Source organism: Elephas maximus, chromosome 10 (genome assembly GCF_024166365.1).
Source record: "Elephas maximus indicus isolate mEleMax1 chromosome 10, mEleMax1 primary haplotype, whole genome shotgun sequence".
Lineage (NCBI taxonomy): Eukaryota > Metazoa > Chordata > Mammalia > Proboscidea > Elephantidae > Elephas > Elephas maximus.
The window spans coordinates 21,134,212-21,157,314 of record NC_064828.1 but is presented as its reverse complement, the minus strand read 5'-3'; the positions used below and the strand labels follow the sequence as shown (position 1 = coordinate 21,157,314).

Here is a 23,103-nt window from a genome sequence, read left to right as displayed (position 1 = left end):
TCATCATTGTATAGGGTTTTAACCTACTTTTTATATATTATATGCCTTAGTTTTATATAAACACTAAGAGAAAAATATAATAAAGCATAATAACTGCTACATACGTAGGACAGAGAGGAAAGTGGCAGCTCAAAGGAGGCTTATTTAGCAATTAGAGGTTACGTTAATGAGTCAGGATACAATCTACAGGATTAGGTTGCATATTGAGTCATCTCTCTTGAGATATAAAACAGAGAAGTAAGCAGAGAGACAGGGACCTCCTATTACCAAGAAAGAAGAGCCGGGAGCAGAGTGTGTGCTTTGGATCACTGCACTGAGAAGCTCCTAAACCAGGGGAAGACTGGTAACCAGGACCTTCCCTCAGAGCTAGCAGAGACAGAAAAGACCTCCCCTAGATCTGGCACCCTGAATTTGGACTTCCAGCCTCCTAAGCTATGAGAGAATAAATTTCTGTTTATTAAAGCCATCCACTTGTGGTATTTCTGTTATAGCAACACTACATAACTAAGACAGAGAAAGAGCCCCTGAAAAACTTATAAGGAGGGTGTAATGTGATCACATTTTCATTTCATATATACCATGATGGTGGTGCTATGGACAATGGATGGACAAGGGGCAAGACAGGGAGATGATAGGGACTTGAGCTAGAAGACAAGAAGCTAGAGAAGACAGGGATTTGAGGTAGAGCTACAATAACCCAGGATTTTATTCTAATTGCAATGAGAAGCTATTTAAATTTTAAGCAAAGGAATAATATGATTTGATTTACAATTAAAAAAAATATCACTTTGGCATCTGTGTAAGTGAGGAGGCCAGTTAGGAATTGATGTAATAGCCTAGTACAAGCGATGGTCTAGTGATAGCAGTGGAGACAGTGAGAAGTGCTTGGAATCGGAATATATTCTGGAGCAGGTAAGACTTGTTAAAGGGTTGCATACGGTGTGAGAGGGAAAGAGAAGTGTATAACAATTTTGGATTTTATCCTGTAGGCAATGGGGACTCATTTAAAGTCTTGAAGTAAGTGACACAATTAAAGTATAATATATATTAGACCAATTATCTTGAGGCAGTAAGCAAAATTGGTTCTTTAGGAAATAAAACAGAAGGTAGAGGCAAATCTGAAGGTGTCAGTAATACTCTAGGCTTGAAGTAACAGGTACCTGAATTAAGAAGATGGCAAAAGGCAATGGATATAAAAGCCACAATCCAGTTTGTAGAGGTTTAGTTTGTGGTGCTTTTGGGTACTGGAGCTTAGCAGAGAAATCAGGGCTAGAAAGATTTGGAAGTCATCAGAATTGAACCAGTAATTAAAACCATGGGAGTGACTGAGATCATGCACAATAAGTGTATAGAGTGAAAAGATAACCTAGACTAGGAACCGGCAAAAGAGACTAAGAAAGAGTGACAAGAACGAAAGAACTGCATATGAATGTCAATGTGGGCGTTTTAAGAAGGGAGGAGTATTTAAAACTCTGACAAATAGGGAGTAAAAGCTGTCTATTGGGGATGGTACAATGAAGACTCTGGGCGATCTTAGTCAGAGCTGAAGCCATTTGGAGGTGGAGGCAGAAGTCAGGCTCCAGGTACACGAAGGATCTGAGACATGAAGAAGCACAGATAAGGAATACAGGGAACTATTTAAACATTTTTCAGTTTCGAAGCGAAGAAGAAAGAGAGGCAGCTACGAAAAGAGCTAGAGTGGAGAGAGGGATTGTTTAGGTTGGGGAGGCTTGGACATGTTTCAACACTGATGTGAAACAGACAATAAAGAGAGAGGCTGAAGATACTGGAGGGGGTGGGATGATTAAAGTCCCTGAAAAGGCAGGTGGGGATGGGATCTAGAGCAAAGGAGGGGGATTATCCATAGACAAGAGAAAGGACACTTCTCCCATTGTTACAGAAAGAAAGATAGGTGTGGGCACATCTAAGGTTGTAGGTGTGGTGCTGGGGGAGGAAAGATTTATAGCATGATGCCTTCTATTTCTTTTTGTGAAGAAGAAAAGTCGTCCACTCCAAGTGAGGGGAAAGGTGAAGTGATTTGAGATTTGAGGGGAGCAGAGAAGTAATGAAATAGCCTTAACAGAGAACGCAGAAAGAGTTTTTCAAGGGAGATATATTGCCAGGCCATGTTGAGGAGCTAGCTGATGTTGAATCATATCATTTCTGCACTTTTGTGTTTAAATATTCTCATAACCAACATCCTGGCAATCCTCAAAGTCTTACTTGCTTTTCTTAAAAAGAATTTTTACACACATGATATTTGAACTCCTAATTCCAAATTTTAGAGGCAGCTTAGAAGAAGCTCTTTTGCCAAAATCAGTCTCTTGTTTCCGAAGTTCTTTCTTTTACTTCCCATAAATTTAATTTAACTACTTATCTACATTGTTTTGGCAGAAGTTAAATTTGGTCAATGAATAAGGAAGACCAAAAAAGAATTGATGGCTTTGAATTAACATGTTGGCAAAGAATATTGAATGAATGTATCACGGACTGCCAGAAGAATGAAGTCTCTCCTGGAAGAAATACAGCCAGAGTGCTCCCTTGGATGCGAGGATGGAGAGACTTGGACATGTGATCAGGAGGGAACAATCCCTGGACAAGGACATCATGCTCAGTAAAGCAGAGGGTCAATGAAAAAGAGGAAGACCCTCAACTAGGTGGACTGACACAGTGGCTGTAACGATGGTCTCAAACATAGCAATTATTGTGAGGATGGCACAGGCCTGGGCAGTGTTTTGTTCTGTGGTACATGGGGTCGCCATGAGTCAGAACTGAACTCATGGCACCTAACATCTAATAACAAATCTAGTTAGAGGGTAGTGACTAGATGTGAATGTAGATATAGTGGTGGCCGTGGAACAAAGAACTGGAGAGATAAGTCCTAACAGAGGGTAATGGAAAGCAGCTCTACCCTATAAAAAAAAAAAATGAGATCAAATTATCTAGAAACCAAATATAATCTGTCACAGTTACAAAATCATTTCATTTTTCTTTTTAATCTTATCTGCCTGGCACATTTAATAATGCTTAATGAAAGAAGGAATTAATATTTCAAGTGTTCCTAGGCATTTGGTATATATTGACAAATTATAATATAATCAATTAGACATAATCCTGAAAGAAAATGTGAAACCCATAAAGTTAGTGAGAACTGTAACTTTTAACAGTTTATATCATAGCGATGACATTAACAATGCCTGGAGACAATGTTGATGAATTAAGAGTATGGGACAGGGAAATGATGACTTAGAAGAATTCAGTTCTTTCATAGAAGTAGGCTGATTTTCTTTTTTCCATCATGACTGTGGAAATTAAACTTTAGTAATATACTATTCTAGTTTATGAGGCATTGCCATACTAATCATAGTATTTGCCTCCAAAATCTGACAATATACAATACAGTTATTAGAAAAGACCAAATGAAAATAACTGAATCTTTCTTTAAGGTTTAGAACACTTCAGGATTTGACAATGATAAGGGTTAAACATTGTAACCTGAATCCTTGGAACAGTCAGCGTCTTTACTATTCTGTAGATTAACTTCCTGATTGGTAAAAGAGAGGAGGTTAGATTAGATCATCTCTAAAAGAAGTTTCCACTCATGTTTCTGACAACAAAGCATCTGGTCAGAGACCAGCAGAGAACTCCAGCAGTATGGTACTTTTCCAATGGCACATAATGTCCGTTTGATTGAAAGTAAACTTTCTGACAGAACAATTTCCTTTTAGGTATAGCTTATTCACTCTCACATTCAAGTAACAAGGCTGGTAATAATCTTCATAACATAAAATGTATTCTCATATCCATTAGAACTTTAATTTTTTCCACAAAAATATATTATGACAGTAGCTGATTTTTTTCTAAAATAAAGTTCATTTTATTATCATCATGTCAAGGCACTATTTTTTTCCTCCTTTGGATGCCTATATTGTGAGAACTGGAGTAAATTCTTACCTCTAAGAGATAAGGCTCCATTTGATCCAGGGTTTTTCCAAGATGCTTATCTGGATCTAAACCTGTCAAGAAAGGTTAATTTTTTTTTTTTTAAAGATAAGTACCAGATTGGAAGTTTAAAGACACAGTCCCCTCCTCTTGCCCCCTCCTCACCGAAACCTGTCTGCGTGTATGTTTTAAATTGCTTTGATCCTAAAGTAAAATGTCCTTTACTAATTACCCTTGGGTGACTGATTTTCTTGCTTCTGAAAAATAAGATTCATTCCAACTATACTGTGTCAACTATCAGACACATTGTTTTGGTTCTTTTCTCCTTTTTGAGGAATTATGATTTAAAAAAAAGCAACAAAGATAAAAAATTTGAATTCTTGGCCTTAAAATTATTGTTGTTATTTTACTCATGGATAATGGTATAAATTTCCCAATTCATCCCTATGTTATCTGTACTTGACCTTTCTTACTTAGTGAGTAAGTGAAGGGAATACTAGAATGGCAGACTGTTATGCCTACATAATTAATTCATTGAACAGTAGCATATGGGAAACAAAGAACTGTATCGGCAAATTAAATGACACTTCATTTTGATGACCATTCATGCAACAATCTGTTTTCCAAGTAAAGACAGAAACAAACAGTCCTGAAAAATCATTGTTGTGTCAATAGCACAGGCGTGGCCTCTGATAGTTACACTCAATTGATATAAGAGTAGAATTTATGCAGATCATGGGGCGCAGGTACACAAATGTGTGGCAATAAAAACTCTTCCTGCACATTGAGACTCAGGGGACAAAAAAGTGCTGAAGTGGACAAAGAAATAAATGAGTTCATTTTAGGTATCTGCTTTCATATATATGAAATTGCCTTAGCCTCATAAACCAAAAAAAAAGAAAAACAACCCATTGCCATCGAGTCGATTCTGACTCATAGTGACCCTACAGGACAGAGTAGAACTGCCCCATATGGTTTCCAAGGAGCGCCTGGTGGATTCAAACTGCTGACATTTTGGTTAGCAGTTGAGGTCTTAACCACGATACCAGCACGGTTTCCTAGCCTCATATAAAGTTATTTTTATTTGTTACTGGTTTAAACCATTCAGTTTATAAATGACACAAACGAAATAATATTTTTCTGCTTCTAGTTGGCTGCCCTTTTTGGTAACATGATATTATAACAATGTATCTGAGTAATAAAAACAAAGTGAAGATTCAGGGTTCTTGTCAGTGAGTATTAAAGGAGATCGAACCCTAGGCAAAACAACTTAGACTAGTAGAGCTAGCTAGGTTAGATGAGTCAACTCCTCCTTTGGTGATCTTATTCTTTCTCATGTTATGTTCCCTAAAATTAAAGTTTCAACTGACAGAGTGAACATGTATGTGAACTGTTTGATTTTGTCCAGTTCCTCTATTCCTGTAAACAGCTTTGGAATTCAATCTTTAAAAATGAATACATTAATGAAATACTTCAAAACAAACACCCATTTAACACCACCCACATTTAACAAGCATTAACATCTTGTCATATTTCCTCCAAAACTCTTTCTATAAGAAATAAAATATCACAGACACAATAGAATCCACAGCGTATCTAACTCTAATCGATGTATCTCTCTCTCTCTACATATATATATCTAAACTTTATTAGATCTTGTCAAATTACTCTGCAAAAAAGTATTACCAACTTATAATGCCAACATCGGGGAATTAGAATTCCCATTTTACCTACGCTAAAAATAATTTGTTGCTGTTAGATTTTTTAATCTTTGTCAATCTGATAGATACGAAATTGTTCTGCATACTTGTTTTAATTTCCATTTCTCTGATTACAATAAGAATAAGCATTTTTCAGATTTTACTGCCATTCATTCAGGTTTGCACTTCTGGGAAATGCTTATTAATACCATTTGCCTAATTTTAATGTTGAATTTTGTCTCTCATTTCATGATTTTAGGTTCTTGATATATTCTGAGTAATAACCTTCATTGTCAGTATTGTGTCTTCCCTAATCAGTGGCTTGTCTTTATACTCTTTCTTGGGGGGTGACAAGGTACGGGTCTTTTGATAAATATGAGTTTTTAATTTTATACTAGTCAAAATTATTATTATTTTTCTTTGCTTCTTAATAAATCCTTTCTAGCCCCAAGGTCATAATGTTAGTCCCTACATTTTCTTTTCAAAGTTTTAAAATTTTGCTGTTCACATTTACATCTTTAATTCGCCTGGAATTTACTCTCAGTTATTATATATGGTAGTGTTGCAATTTTGTCTCTCATTTACGGATAACCAAGACTATTTATGAAATCCCTTCCCTACTGAGGTACCTGCCATGTCTGCCAAAAGCAAAGCTTCCATATGTGTATCAGTCTGTGTGATGCCACCTGCAATTTACTATAATAAACTTAAGTATTTGTTGTTGTTGTTAGCTGCCTTTGACGAGGCTCTGACTCATGGCGATCTTCCACAGAACAGAAGAAACGGTGCCCGGTCCTGTGCCACCCTGACGATCTTCCACAGAACAGAAGAAACGGTGCCCGGTCCTGTGCCACCCTGACGATCTTCCACAGAACAGAAGAAACGGTGCCCGGTCCTGTGCCACCCTGACGATCTTCCACAGAACAGAAGAAACGGTGCCCGGTCCTGTGCCACCCTGACGATCTTCCACAGAACAGAAGAAACGGTGCCCGGTCCTGTGCCACCCTGACGATCTTCCACAGAACAGAAGAAACGGTGCCCGGTCCTGTGCCACCCTGACGATCTTCCACAGAACAGAAGAAACGGTGCCCGGTCCTGTGCCACCCTGACGATCACTGGTATGCTTGAGTCCGTTGTGGTGGCTATCGTGTCACATCAATTCATCTCACTGAGGACGGCCCTTGTTTTTGCTGACTATCAACCATGATAAACCCGGGTGGTATAGTGGTTAAGAGTTCAGCTGCTAACCAAGAGGTTGGCTGATTGAATCCACCAGGTGCTCCCTGGAAACCCTATGAGGCAGTTCGACTCTGTCCTATGGGGTCTCTGTGAGTTTGAATCGACTCAATGGCAGTGGGTATTAATCTATACCCTAGAGGTGGTTAAAAAAAGTTGGCTACAAAAGGACTCTAATCAGAACTCATAACTCCAGGAGCTACAACTTCTGGTGCTACAATTGTCTTTATCTTTTTTTACTACTTAGATCATCAGTAGAAAGTTTGCTAATTAACATAGTGACTGTTACAACTAAATTTTCCTTGGGAAATTAATTCCAAAAAAAAAAAAAAAACCTTATGTAGTACTTACTATGTTCAAGGTGGAGCCCTGGTGGTGCAGTGGTTACAAGCTTGGCTGCTAACTAAAAGGTTGGCAGTTCAAATCCACCAGCTCTTCCTTGGCAACTCTATAGGGCAGTTCTACTTCGTCCTATAGGGTCACCGTGAGTCAAAATCGACTCGAGGGCAAAAGGTTTTATGTGCAAGGTACTGTTATTAAGTGCTTTACAAATATTCAGTAATTGAGCTCTCATAATAATCCACTGATACTATCAGTGTGGCAATTTAACAGATGGGCAAATGGAGGCACAGGGAGATTAACTGACTAGGTCATCCACTACCAAGAGCTAGAATCAGGACTCAAACTCAGGCAGCCTGGCTGTAGAGTCAATGCTTTAAATTACCATGCCATGTTGCATCTCTTTACTGGGTTAAGAAAGTTTCCCTCCATACCTCATTTGTTAAGATTTCCTGGTTCTTTTTTTTTTAAAGCATGAGCAGACATCGTTACATACACTTTGTCCAAATTTACTGAGATGTGTTTTCCAACATTTTCAGTGATTTTAGACATTAAATCCATTGCCATCAAGTCGAATCCCACTCAGAGTGACCCTAAAGGACGGAGCAGAACTGCCCCATAGGGTTTCCAAGGCTGTAATCTTCATGGAAGCAGACTGCCACATCTTTCTCCCATGGAGTCACTAGTGGTTTTTAAACTGCAGACCCTTCTGTTAGCATCTGAGCGCTTAACCACTGTGTACCAGGGCTCCTCCTTTTATCAAATTTTCCTAAATTTAAAACTTTTGCCATTCTGATAGAGAAAAAATGATATTTATCTCACTAGTAGTTTTATTTGCCTATCTTTAATTTTGTATGATTAAGGTTTACTCTCTTTTTCATCCAGAAATTTATGGCCAGGTTTTTAACTTTTTTCCTGTCAACTGCCTATTTGTATCCTTTAGCAATTTTTCTAAAAGATTAATTATTTCTTCTTATTAATATGGAAACATTTCTAAACCAAGGCCAAGGTCATTAGTTTTTGGTTTAGAAAATTATCATGTGTGCTTTTTCTAGAGTTTGCCATTTGTTTTACGAATTTGCTTTAGGACAGCATATTTTATTGGTGATTGTTCTATTTTTGGTAGATCTTGGAAGATATCTGGCAATTTTGGGAGTCTCATCAAAGTGTCCCCCACCCCCACCCCTTTCCAATGCCCTGAATTTTACTCTTCCCATGTCATTCCATCTTTCTTGGTATTTATTTAATATTTTATTTATTTCTAGCTTTTTGATTTGAATGTTTCATTTACATGTACATATATATTATAAGTAGAAGAATTTAAGTATCCTTTGAGGGACATCTCAGATTTTAAAGGTAGTACTTTCATTGTCTACCCCTTTTCTGTCAGTTTGTTGTACTGTGGTGGCTTGCATGTTGCTGTGATGCTGGAAGCTATGCTACTGGTATTTCAAAGAACAGCATGGTCATCCATGGTGGACAAGTTTCAGTGGGGTTTCCAGATTAAGACAGACTAGGAAGAAGGACCTGGTGATCTATTTCTAAAAAAATCGACCAAGGAAAATCTTATGAATAGCAACAGAACATTGTCTGATATAGTGCCGGAAGATGAGTCCCTCAGGTTGGAAGGCACTCCAAAGATGACTGGGGAAGAGAAGAGCTGCCTCCTCAAAGAAGAGTCGACCTTAATGATGCAGATGGAGTGAAGTTTTCAGGACCTTTATTTGTTGATGTGGCACGACTCGAAATGAAAAGAAACAGCTGTAAAAACCCATTAAAAATTAAAACATAGTATGTATGAAGTATGAATCTAAGAAAACTGGAAGTTGTCAAAAATGAAGTGGAATGGATAAAGATGGATATACTAGGCATTACTGAGCTCAGCTTTCAATCGACAATCATATTGTCTACTATGCCGAGAATGACAAAATGATGAGGAATGGCATCACATTCATCATCAAAAGGACCAGTTAATATGACTATAACTCAAATTAGGCCCCAACCACTAACAACAAAGATGAAGAAATAGAAGATTTTTACTGACATTTGTATGCTGAAATTGATCAAATATACAATCAAGATGTACTGATAATTACCAGTGATTAAAATTCAAAAATTAGAAACAAATAAGAAGGATCAGTAGTTGGAAAATACAGCCTTTGTGATAAAAAAGACGCTAGAGACCACATGCTAGAATTTTGCAGGACCATGACTTATTCATTTCAAATACCATTTTCAACAGCGTAAACGGTGATTATACAAGTGGACCTAGCTGGATGGAATACACAGGAATCAAATTGACTGCATCTGTAGAAAAGTAGAAAAAGAGGCTGGAGAAGCTGAATATCACTAGAACAAGGCCAGGGACTGACCGTGGAATAGACCATCAATTGCTAATATGCAAGTTCAAGTTGAAGCTGAGGAAAATTAAAACAAGTCCACAAGAGCCAAAGTACGGCCTTGGAGTATATCCCCCTTGAATTGAGGCCACCACAAGAACAGATCTGATGCATTGAATCCTAATGACTGAAGATCAGACGAGTTGTGGGATGACATCAAGAACATCATACATGAAGAATGCAAAAGGTCATTAAAAAGGCAGGAAAGAAAGAAAAGACCAAAATGGCTGCTAGAAGAGACTCTGAAACTTGCTCTTGAATGTGCAGTAGCTAAACCAAATGGAAGAAATGATGAAGCAAAATAGCTGAACAGAAGATTTCAAAAGGCAGCTCAAGAAGATAAAGTAAAGTATTATAATAAAATGTGCAAAGACTTGGAGTTAGAAAACCAAAAAGGGAAACACGCTTGGGATTTCTAAAGCTGAAAGAACTGAAGAAAAAATTCAAGTTTCGAGTTGCAATACTGAAGAATTCTATGGGGAAAATATTAAATGATGCAGGAACCATCAAAAGAAGGTAGAATGAATATACAGAGTCACCGTACCAAAAGGAACTGGTCGACATTCAACCATTTCAGGAGGTGGCATGTGATCAAGAACCAATGGTATTGAAAGAAGTACAAGATGCACTGAAGGCATTTGCCAAAAACAAGGTTTCGGGAATTGGCGGAATATCAACTGACATGTTTCAACCAACGGATACAGTGCTGGAAGTGCTCACTTGTATATGCTGAGAAATTTGGAAGACTGCTACCTGGCCAACTGCCTGGAAGAGATCCATATTTGTCCTTATTTCATTCCAAAGAAAGATGATCCAACAGAATACAGACATTATCAAACAATATCACTAATACCACACGTAAATAAAATTTTGCTGAAGATAATTAAAAAATAGTTGCAGCAGTACATCAACAAGGAACTGTCAGAAATACAAGCCAGGTTCAGAAGAGGACATGGAATGAAGGATATCATTGCTGATGTCTTATTGGATTCTGGATAAAAGCAGAGAATACCAGAAAGATGTTTACTAGTGTTTTATTGACTACGTAAAGGCATTCGTCTGTGTGGATCGTAACAAATTATGTATAACAATGTGAAGAATGGGAATTCCAGAACATTTACGTGTGCTCATAAAGAACCTGTACATAGATCAAGAGCCAGTCATTCAAACAGAACAAAGGGGATACTGCATAGTTTAAAATCAGGAAAGTTGTGCATCCGGGTTTTATCCTTTCACCATACTTATTAAATCTGTTTGCTGAGCAAATGATCCGAGAAGCTGGACTATATGAAGAACGGGGCATCGGGATTGGAGGAAGACTCATTAACAACCTGCATTATGCAGATAACACAACCTTGCTTGCTGACAGTGAAGACGACTTGAAACACTGATGAAGATCAAAGACTACAGCCTTCATTATGGGTTACACCTCAACATAAAGAAAACAAAAATCCTCACAATTGGACCAAAAAGCAACATCATGATAAAAGGAGAAAAGATTGAAGTTGTCAAGGATTTCATTTTTCTTGGATCCACAATCAACACCCATGGAAGCAACAGTCAAGAAATCAAATGACGCATTGCATTGGGCAAATCTGATGCTAAGGTTGTCTTTAACGTGTTAAAAACAAAGATGTTTCTTGGAGGACTAAGGTTTGCCTGACCCAAGCCATGATATTTTCAATCGCCTCGTATGCATGCAAAAGCTGGACAACAAATAAGGAAGACTGAAAATGAATGATGCCTTTGAATTATGCTGTTAGCAAGGAATACTGAATATACCATGGACTGCCAGAAGAACAAACAAATCTGTCTTGGAAGAAGTACAGCCAGAATGTTCATTAAAAGTATCGTTAGACTGTCTAACGTACTTTGGACATGTTATCAAGATGGACCAGGCCCTGGGGAAGGACATCATGCTTGTTAGAGGGTCAGCAAAAAAAGAGAAAGACCCTCAATGACATGGATTGACAAATGGCTGCAATAATGGACTCAAACATAGCTACGATTTTGAGAATGGTGCAGCACTGGGCAATATTTTGTTCTGTTGCACACAGGGTCACTATGAGTCAGAATTGACTTGACAGTTCCTAACAACTACTTTTATTGTCATAGAGTTTTCAGTATTTTTTCTTTTATTGAGTTATACAGGGTTGTACTTGTAAGTTTCAAAATACGCTTATTTAGTTTTACAACTTTTTTGCTGATTCCCAATTTATTTGATTCAAAGCTTCTACAGCCTTATTAGCATTTGGTCCTCATGACCCATCAGTTTCTAACTGAAGTGGTAAGATCTCCCATTATGATTATGGTTTTGATCATTTCTTCTCATGATTCTGTCAGTTTTACTTTATATATGTAAGAGTTATGTTGTTAAGTACATACAAATTCATAAGTTTAAAGCTTCTTGGTGGGATTTTTTTTTTTTTTTTTATTAAGACAAAGTGTCAGTTTCATCTCCATCGAGGATTTTTGTCGTAAACAATGCCAGTTTTCTTTTGTTTATATTTTTCTGGTATATATTTTCTCATCATTTATTCTCAAGTTTTTTGTGTACTTTTGTTTTGAATGCCCCTTGCAAATTGCATACATTGATTTGTTTGTTTTATCCCATCTTACAAATACATTTTAAATATACTTTTACATTTATTTTCATTACTTATCTGTATAAACCTGTTTCAATAATCTTAGTGTGGATTTTCTGTTACAACCTATTTCATATTTTTTTCTTTTCTGTTTTCTACATCATACTGGATTGAAAAAGATTACTGTTTGCTTGTTTCCTTCTGCTGATTTGAAGGTGTAAGTTGAATTTTTACTCTTTCAGTAATCACTTGTAATTTTTTAAAATACATTCAAAACCATAATTTCCAAGTCTAAAGTTATTAAGCATCTTTAGCCCCCTTCTGACCAAGAAAAAAGAGCATGTTTTAACTAGCCACTAAAGAAGCTCTCCCACATTGCTATTATTGTATAGAATTTTAATTCCATTATTTTCAGAAAATAAATAATAATTAAGATTACCAACATATTTTACAATTTCTATTCTCATCAATGTTTCTCATTTGTTTCTACTGGACACAATCTATTTCTTACTCAGTCCATGCTTTATTCTTTCACTGAAGATCTATGAGTGGTAAACTCTCCTAGTTTTTATATATCTGTAAAACTTCTATTTCACTCACACCATTACATAATTTAGTTGTAATATAGTATTTCTCCTGGCCTTTTTCATTCCTGATGAGAATTATGCTGTCAGTCTCACACCTGTTCCCATATAAGGAATCTTTATTTTCTCTATACTAGATTGCACACCCACCACCTGTCTGCTAGTGTGTAGTAATACAGTGGCTTGTGTGTTGCTGTAATACTGGAAACCGTGCCACCAGTATTTCAGATACCAGCATGGTCATCCATGGTTGACAAGTTTCTGCAGTTTCCAGACTAAGACAGATTAGGAAGAGAGGCCTGGTGATCTACTTCTGAAAATTAGCCAGTGAAAACTCTACGGACCACCACGGAACACTGTCAGATACAGCGCTGGAAGATGAGCCCCTAGGCTGGAAGGCAGTGAAAAGACAGCAGCCACAGCTCTGGCCTGAAGATAACCAACAATCGTGAAGAGGGTGGAGGACTGAGCAACGTCGCATTCTGTTGTCCATGAGGTAGTGACGAGTCAGAGCCGACTCAACGGCAAATCACAACGAAGGCTGTACAAATTTCAACTTACCTGAGATACACTGTAATTTTAATACGACATGCTTATTTGTATTTATTCTGTATAGGACCTACTATGCACTTTAAATCTAAAGGATCGAGCCTTTCTTTAAATCTAGAAAATGTTCAGCCATTATATGTGTGATTATTGTTTTTCTGCCTCTTCCTCTATTTTTTTTTCCTAGAACACATATGACACAAATACTACAATTTCTCAGTCTATCCTCCATATTTCCTAACTGCTCTTGCAATTTTTTTCCCCCTCTATTTCCTTGTTGCCTTTGGGTGAATTACTTTCTACTTCACTAGCTCTCTTTTGGATTTGGCTTATCTAGAATTTATTCTGCCAACTGTGTGTTTTTTTTTTTTTAATGTTTCATTTCCAAACTTCTATTCAGTTATTTTTCACATCATCCTGCTGTTTCAGTCTGACTGAATTTTTTTTTTCTTCTAATTTGGTTGCTTAAAAAAATTGGATGTTATGCTTTTCTTTATCTCTCTAAGGTTCTTCCTCATGTGGAATGCTTTTAGTCTGTTTCCTCAGAGGATACGATCTTTCAACTGCCTTTGCCTGTTCCTGTTTCCTGTATGACAGGCCCAAGCTCCAGTGCTGCCTACTACTTTATATGTCCTTTCATTTCTAGTTCACAGAGATGTTTACAATGTCTTCTGATGTCTTTCAAAATTTTTCCTTCATATATTCCTCTACCATTGCTATGGATTTGGGATGGAAATTTGGAACACTCAAAGCATGAATGTGTAAGTCTGTTTTTAGCCTCCCAGTTCCTTGATTCTCATATACACTGGTCACAGAACACATACTCAGCACTTGGTAACTAGGGTACACATTGTTAAAATCATTTTAAAAGTCTCTGAAGCCCGAATCTAAGAATTCATGTTTTACATTATAAATGAGGGTCTGGGAGTAAATACATGCCTGTATAAAAGGCATGAAAGAGAACTTAAGAGCATATGGTTTTGCAGAGTTAGGCAATAAAAGATCAAACTGGTGGTCCTTCTGCTTTTCTTGCAGTCTTTTTTATTCATTATAGATTCATCAGGCCCCAGTTCTAAACTGATAAATTATAGAAAACAGCTTTTATATCTTATTTCAGAGATGGCTGCATTTCTGTGGTGGATAAAATAATCTGACTTGTCTTTACACAGGAAAGTCAGCAAAATGTGTAAATCTAAGCCACATTGGGCACGACTTCTCCACATGAATCTCCAACCATCACACAGGTACACCTTGGCAAAAATAAGTTGTTTATTTCAAGATTTTTCTGTATTGATAAAATAAGTTTTCAATTTAGCTATTCCTGGCTTAAGCACTGAAAATTCTATGAAGCTGAAACAAGTATGTCAAAATTTAAAATATTAAGATTTTAAACTACTTTCCTGAAATGCACTATAGGCCATTTCGCTACTGTAGAAATTTATTTTAAAACTATAAAGTAACTAAAATAAAAGAGCCACATTTCTTTTCTCTCCCAGCTAATGATGAAATAAACTGCAGGTGTGGGGTTTTACAGGTTTTGTAATGGGGTCTGCGCCAAGTTTAGCGAGGGTGGTACAAGCTACTATGATTCATGGGTCTGATGCTTTCAACGTTTCACATAAAGCAGACCAATCAGTAATAACATTTCACATACACAAAACAACAGATGATTTCAGTGGACATATATAAGCAAGAGAAGGGCAGGACCTGAGAAATAAACAACTTTTTAACATTTTAAAATTAACGAAGGATGTATTTGGTAATTTAGGTAGACTTTTTGGCATGAATAATGACTTAGGAGTTATCTAATAATATAATATTATACATAATATAATTTAAACTGACTGTAATTCTTTTCCCAAAGAAGTCCAAGTTTGAATAATGAACCTGCTTGTCTAGAATCATTATTAACAGCCTACATGTTCTTCTGAATGTATCTTTCTGCTTTAAGTCAAATCAAAACCAAACCGAACTCAGTGCCATCGAGTCAATTCTGACTCACAGTGACCCTATAGGACAGAGTAGAACTGCCCCACAGAGTTTCCAAGGAGTGCCTGGCGGATTCAAACTGCCGACCCTTGGGTTAACAACACAACATAAAACACATATTCAAGTGAGGCTAAGATGTTCCTCTGTACTTGATTATAAAGACTATCTAGGTCTTTTTCTCCTGATGCCTTGCTAGTTACTCCATCCGAGTGCAGTCTGCCTTTGCTTCTATTTTTCTGTTCATTAGGAAGTGACAGGTCATTGGGGACCTCATGATCACTGGCCATATGAAATGCATTTCAGATTGTTTTTATAAAATATTTTCTTGGATAAGATCCAGAGATCCCTGCAATTCAAGCCACTGCCCTTGAGACAGCAACGGCCTAAAATGATCTTAATCTCTGAGATCTTTTCTAAATGGGCTGAGGCTATTATTATATGTGGGACGATATTGGTCAGGGATGTAGTGGGAAAAGGATTCATTCTACCCCAGAATATATTCGGATACAGAACTTTTCTTGACAATTTTTTTTAACGCTTTGAATATTGATTCCATAAATATTAAACTACTTGCAAATGAAAACTCCTTGTACTTTATTTTTATAAATATAATGAATGATTCAATACTTAATTTCTTATACCTCCATATATATATATATATATATATATATATATATATATATATATATATATATATATATATTTTTTTTATAAGTTTCCTCACTTAAAAACATCTTAGTATTGTATGGAGCCCTGAGGGTGTAGTGGTTAAGAGGTCAGGCTGCTGACCAAAAGGTTAGCACTTCAAACCCATCAGTTGCTTCTTGGAAACGCTATGGAGCAGTTCCACTCTGTCTACTCTGTCCCTGTGAGTCCAAATTGACATGATGGCAACAGGTTATGGGATAGTATTGTATGTACACACTTTATAACATTTGTTTTCATTTCTCTTAATGGAAAAAGACAATTAGTAAAATAAGTTTAAAAACAGAGCACTTTAACATGAAAAAAATCTAATCTATAATTATGAAGTTCTAATGTTTTAGTTTCGACCTCACATACTTTGGTTTTGGTACTTTCTAACTAGATGATGCACACTGAGAATTTTTCCATTCAAGATTCTTTTTATAATTGAGAATGGAAGGTCAGTGTCAGATTAACATGAATAATGTATTTACTGTTGAACTTACTTTTTTAATTTTTATGTTTTACGTGGTTCATAAAGAAACATTTAAAATAATAAGATATGCTTGAGTTAAAGCTTAGACAACATAAATAACCCTCAGTTTAATTTACTTGTGTTACCAAGAAGAATCCACTTATATTTCTGAGCACACTCAAGACTGATGCTAATATACATTTGCTCTCAAATGATTCTTTTACACAGAATCCTTTTAAAGTCTAAGAATATATAACAATGCCTCAGTAATTTTAAATCCATTTTATACATTCATTCTATTTTCAATTTTTTAAACAGTAGCCACTTAATGGGAAAATGCAGCCAGTCCAATATGCACCATTTTCTCTCTCTTTAAATAAACCCTAGTATCTAGATCCAATACAATTACAGTATAATGTGAAAATCTCCCTCCTAATCTTTGTAATGTCATCATTCCTATTTTACTTTATATAAAGCAGCATTGCTTCAAAGTCCTTCAAGGGGCTGTGAAAAGCCTATGAAAAAGCCACAATGGTTCATGGGCTTTTTGAACGCAATTCAACTTTATCTAAAAACTTTAATTTATCCTAGACCTTGAAAAAGATGTTTCTTTTTCAGTTTCATTCAATTTAGTTGTCTCTTTTCCAGTGAAGCCTGGGCCATGAATGGACATAAATTGTGCTATACCAGAACCCTAGCAGTCAGTTCAATTTACCTCCTGAACTAGTCAGCTGTGGCATGCGAATTTCAACGGTATCTATCTCCCTTACGAAAACCTTTATAATCACTGAGATGGTTACATTTATTAATGCTGATATAAATATCAATAACAAGAAATACCAATATTAATAACGAAGATGATTATAATCCATAGGACCCAGGATGATATTATATTTAGAGTACAGTCGACTCAAATACATGTATAAATCACCTTAAGTTACTAACAAGCTATTCTCCAAAGTGCAGAAAAAAATTTACTGTAAATCCTGACACCAAACCATTTAATTATGTTTTATAGACATTCCTTGATGGAAGCTGGGTGGATGAATAAACCCACAACAAGACCTAGGCACTGGATAACTCTATGCAGAATGAAGAAATTAATTAGGAGGAAGAATCATAATTTGCAGAGCTGACATCTATTTTACTTTACTTGCATGTATCAATGGGAAGCAATTACAATTCAATTAAAATATTCAATTTTATTACTTTACTGGCTGACCTTGAAGTTAATGCCTGTTTTATTTAATTGCATCATCTATGAATAAATGTTAACCCCACAATGTTATGCCCCATTATTTTCAAGGCATTTTTCAACTTCTCAACTGAATTATACCAGTCAATTTATTATCTACTGTCATGAAAGCAAGCGGAGGTTTATTTCTTCAAGACAGCCCAATATATGATGAGAGAAACATCACAAAATGTTTGATAATGCTATTTATAACAAAGTCAAGCAAAATGAATTGTGTTCTCATCTCAACTTTGGTAGCCTAGACTTTTACTGTAAAATCAGTAGGTGATATTAGAAAAGGTATAATCACTCTGAGAAGCAATTTCTAGTCTGCCTGTAAGTCTTGTTAAATCCATTTCAGATAGAAACTGATTACCCTAGGTATCTTCAAAAGTAAAAAAACAAACAAACAAAAAAACCTGATAATCTTTTTCTGTTACTAACAGGCTCACCGACCACCAGAACAAGTAGGTTCCATTTTCAAGACTTAAATGCTTTCATTGGTAAATATAACTTTTATTTGTTCCCAGACTCAAGCTGAGCCCACCATTATTCTATAATTGCGCATTTTGATAATAACATGATGAAATTTGTGTTAAAAAAGAAAAACAAATAAGGAAGGATCCTGGTTACGTAATCTCTAAAGAAAAAATAACCACACATATTTGAAAGTGACTGTCTGGGAACTTATTTCAAGTTTCAGATCTTCCATTTCTACAATTACAGCACTAAAACGCTTACTCATCTTAAAGGTTGCATTAGGACTTACCTCAGCATGTAGCTTCTTTCTAAAACCTTAAAATTGGTATTTTACTTTGAGTGTAAGTAATATTAAGTAGCCCCAGATACGTTATAAATTCACTTTTAAGATCTATAAACCTGTTGCCACTGAGTTGATTTCGACTCATAGTGATCCTAGAGGACAGAGTAGAACTGCCCCATAGGGTACCAAGGAACAGCTGGTGGATTTGAACTGCCAACCCTTTGGTTAGCAGTTGAGATCGTAACCACTGCACCACGAGGGCTCCTTTAAGATCTAAAGCATCCATGAAATGAATGACCAATAAATCATATTAAGTATAATTAAGCCGTTAAAGATAATCAATACCTGCTGGTGATAGCTCATGGTCTCTTTTCTACCTTTAAAAACACTACACAGTTTTTAAATATAGAGAATTAAAAAGTGAAAGATACGTGTAGAACAAAGAGAAAATTTTTTAAAAAAGGAGGATTTAAAGTATTTATTTTAGAAACATCTTCCTAATCTTTACTATCAGTTTTCAACATGATGGTAGTGGAAAGAAGCTCGACACAAGTATAGTGTGTTTGAAGAGGTGAAAGTTGAGGCTAAAAAATGGACAAAGGTAAGGTCCTATAGGGCTTTGTATTCTACTTTAAGGAGTTTCTACTTGAAAGTAAGGTCAGAAAGAAGACACAGAAATTCTAAGCAGAGGAATGACATAATCTAAGTTGTCTTTTAGAAAGACCAGTGTAGTTGTGGGCTAGCTCCTTGAAAGGGAACAAGGTTGGAGTATGAAGGTGAGTAAAGAGGTTCCTCCAGTAGTCGAGGTGAGAGGCGATGTATGAGACAAGGCATTGGGATGGAAGGAAGAGAACAGATTTGAAAACAGTATGTGGTAGAAAAGATATATAGGACTTGCTTATGAACTCGGTGTGGAGACTAGAGGAAAGGGAAAAGGCAAAATCATTTTCAGATTTTGAGCTCTGAGTAAATTTAAAGATGGTGACATCACTTACTTCATATTTAGAACACTTGAACAGAAGAGTTTGGGAAGAAAAGTAAAGGGTGAATTTAATTTTAGACATGTGTGAGTTTCCTGTGAATCACCTGGGAAGATATATCCAATTGGCTGTTAAGTATGTCAGGTTAGAGTCTAGGAAAGAGGTCTAGACTGCAGATACTAATACAGAAATAGATGCCCTGAGATGAAATCATCCAAGGAGAATATTTAAAGTGAGAAGAGAAAATACAAGAAAGTCTTAAGAAATACCAAACTTTAATGGACACTGTAGTCAGAATGAAATGCCCAAAATGCAAGTCTGATTGGATTTCCTTCTATTTTAAAATCCTTCAATTGTACTTCTTGGCGAGATAAGCACAGGCATCTAATTTTCTCTCTTTCTTCCCTGCCTATTCCAAGCTGCACTGAAAAGATTACTGAGCAAAGAAAGAAGAAAATATCAGGATTGAAAGTGGGAAAGAATACTATTCACATACCCAGAACCTCAATTAAATTCTGCTACAGTGAAGATGGAATCATATTCAAAGGACATGCTGTACTATGACTTTTCTCCCATGAAAGAATAACTTGCTATAAAAGGAAGTACGGGGGACTCTGAGAACCCTGATTACAACCCAAACCTCTGAGTTGAGAACGGAAGAGTGAGATGCAATTCCCCTAATGCCACAGGGAATTACTTGAGTCTTTTTGCACTGACTCTGGCTCCCTTTCTTCACTTACTTTTCTTCTTCCCCTACACTTCATTCCATTTCTGGCTCTCTCTTTCTCATTCTTGGAATCCTCTTCACACTTCTGTTTCCTTTTTTTTTTTTTTTTTTTGGTTGACTTATTTACATTATTTTGTTACAGCACTAGGACTTGCTCATACAGCGGTATTCATCTATTTTGGCATACCTCAACTTTCCTAGTCAGTTCTTGCGTCTGATTATCCAACAGCCTAGATTAGTTTGTTCGCAAGTTCAGCACACTTTGGATGACTTACTCTTTTGGTGGGTTCCAGGCTTCAAAACTTTCCAGCGTGGACTGTGGCTTCCTCAGCTTATTGGTCTTAGACCAAATCTCACAGTCTTTGTGGGTGAGACATGGCATTTGCCCTTCTGATCTTGTTGACCTTGCATTGGGAGATGCAATCCTTCACCTGGTTCTTATGTAAGTTTACACTGTCCTTGACCTATGTATATTTATGCAAATTTTACTTGTATTTTTAACACTAATATAACACGTAAATTTAATATGCATACTTTCTAAGCACCTCATTATTGAGATTTTTTTACATTTCTAAGAAGTTTTCTCCTTTCTACTTGAGTGAGGATTGCATGAAAGATCATATTTTCCCCTCTAGATTTATCCTATTTAGCAAAGGCTATCAGATAAACTTGTTGTAAGTTGCTGTCGAATTGATTCCGGCTTATGGCGACCACATACGTTATAGAGTAGAACTGCGCCATAGGGTTTTCTTGACTGTAATCTTAACAGAAAGGTGCCTTTGTGGTGCAACTGGCTAAGCACTTGGCTGCTAACCAAAAGGTTGGTGGTTTAAAACCACCCAGCTACTTCGTGGGAGAAAGACCTGGCTTTCGTAAAGATGATCATCAAGAAAATACTATAGTGCAATTTTACACTGTGACATAGGCCGTGATGAGTTGGAATCTACACGAGGACACCTAACAACAACAATAATCTTAATGGAAGCAGATCTTAAGGACTTTTCTTCCACGGTTCCGCTCTGTGGGTTTGAACCACCAACCTTTAGGTTACCAATAAAGTATAAACCATTTGCGTCACTCAGGGATCTTTAAGGAGACTTAACTCTATTTTTATTGAGGTGGCTTTCATAATACATGGACGCTGATCATTACCATCGTGAGGTTTATGTTACCTACCTGAAAGAGAATTTGTCAGAGGACAAGACCTACAACCTTTATAATATATCCTTGCTTCAAGCAGCTTTAATACATAAATGCTGAGCCCTCAGCTACGATAAGTCATTTTGCAGCCACGCCAAATATGGAATAATACTGGTACTGAGGTACTACACATAAATATCTTCTTGAATAGTATAGTCTTTGAATAGTCTGACTACTACATAGATAAACAGAAAAAAGATTCTGTGGACTTACCTTTTCCGAAGATGTTTTCAGTTAATTATATATTACCATCAAAGTTGTTTGAGTGCATGCCGCCTGACACGGCTGTAAATATTACTACAGAGGGCTATCTTTTATAATAGCATGGGTTTAAGAAAGATTCTATTTTATTTCTTTGTGAATATTGCATTCTATGTTTTTTGTTTTTACTTTTAAAGAGTAGTGGGAATTGGAGTTACTGGTTAAGATAAAGGGAGAAAGAAAGGTTTTAGAATTATAAAACCAAAAAACCTACTGCTGTCGAGTTGATTTTGCCTCATGGTGACTCTGCAGGACAGAGCAGAACTGCCCCACAGGGTTTCTAAGGAGCGGCTGGTGGATTTGAACTGCAGACCTTTTGGTTAGCAGCCAAGCTCTTAACCAATGTGCCACCAATATTTCTTGGAAGGTAATATAAGTATTTATCTACAAAATAGCTTTGGGATGGACTAGAACCTTAATTTCTTAAAAAATTCACAGAACATATCAATGCCAACATCAAATAGGTATAGCCCTAACTTATTTTAGAATATGCCCTACCACGTGAAAGAAAAGACTTGCCACCAATAAAATGAACTAAATCAGCACTGATTTACTCTGCTGTTATAATCTGTTACCCCCCTTACACACTACCCTACTCAGAGACAGCTGTGTGATCGGTAATATTTGAATTTAAAATTTAAGATTTTATCATATATATTCATAATTTAATATTTAAACCTCGATTTTTTCCTTAAATTGAAAATGGTAATTAGATAATTTACAACACATTTTAGAATTTTAAAAAGTCTTAACTTCTCATATTTCAATACTTGAGTTATAAGTTCAAAAATCTAAGCTGAAGTACTTTGTATAAAGGTAGAAATGTATTCTAATCACAAGTAACTATACTTGGAAGCACATTACAAAAAAAAGAAAAACCCGTTACCATCGAGTGGATTCTGACTCATAGTGACCCTATAGGACTCTATAGGGTTTCCAAGGGTTTCTTTATGGGGAGCCCTGGTTGCTAACCAAAAAGTCAGCAGTTTGAATCTACCAGCTGTTTCTTGGAAACCCTATGGGGTTGTTCTACTCTGTCCTGTAGGATCACTATTATTTGGAACCCAGTCAATGGCAACAGGTTCGGTTTCTTTTGGCTTTTAATCTTTATGGATGCAGCTGCCACATCTTTCTCCTGTGGAGCGCTGGTGGGTTCGAACTGCTGACCTTTGGTTAGCAGCCGAGTGCTTAGTCACTGCACCACCTGCGTTCCTTGAAAGCATATTAAGTAATCTTTTTTATTTTAACAAAATAATCATTTGAACAAAGTTCAGATGTAAAAAAAACGTTATGTTAACTATAGAGTATGAAAGAATAATGCAAATTGCTTTCAACTTTTACTGTTCAACATTCTTTTCTAGGAAGGCTATCACAATAAATGATTTTAATTATGTCCATTATTAGCCAAATGATTGACAGAAGAGCACAATGAGTAGAAGCAATAATTAATATGCCTTGT

The 23,103-nt window shown here is 36.4% G+C and overlaps 1 protein-coding gene across 1 annotated transcript in view; it reads right to left on the bottom strand.

Annotated features, from left to right (window-relative positions):
• Window positions 1–23,103, bottom strand: part of DPH6 (diphthamine biosynthesis 6) — a 191,995-nt gene that overhangs the window by 31,845 nt on the left and 137,047 nt on the right. Inside the window, exon 6 of the mRNA XM_049898980.1 lies at window positions 3,955–4,016. Within this exon, the coding sequence (XP_049754937.1) occupies window positions 3,955–4,016 (62 nt within the window). The remainder of the gene's footprint in view (window positions 1–3,954; window positions 4,017–23,103) is intronic.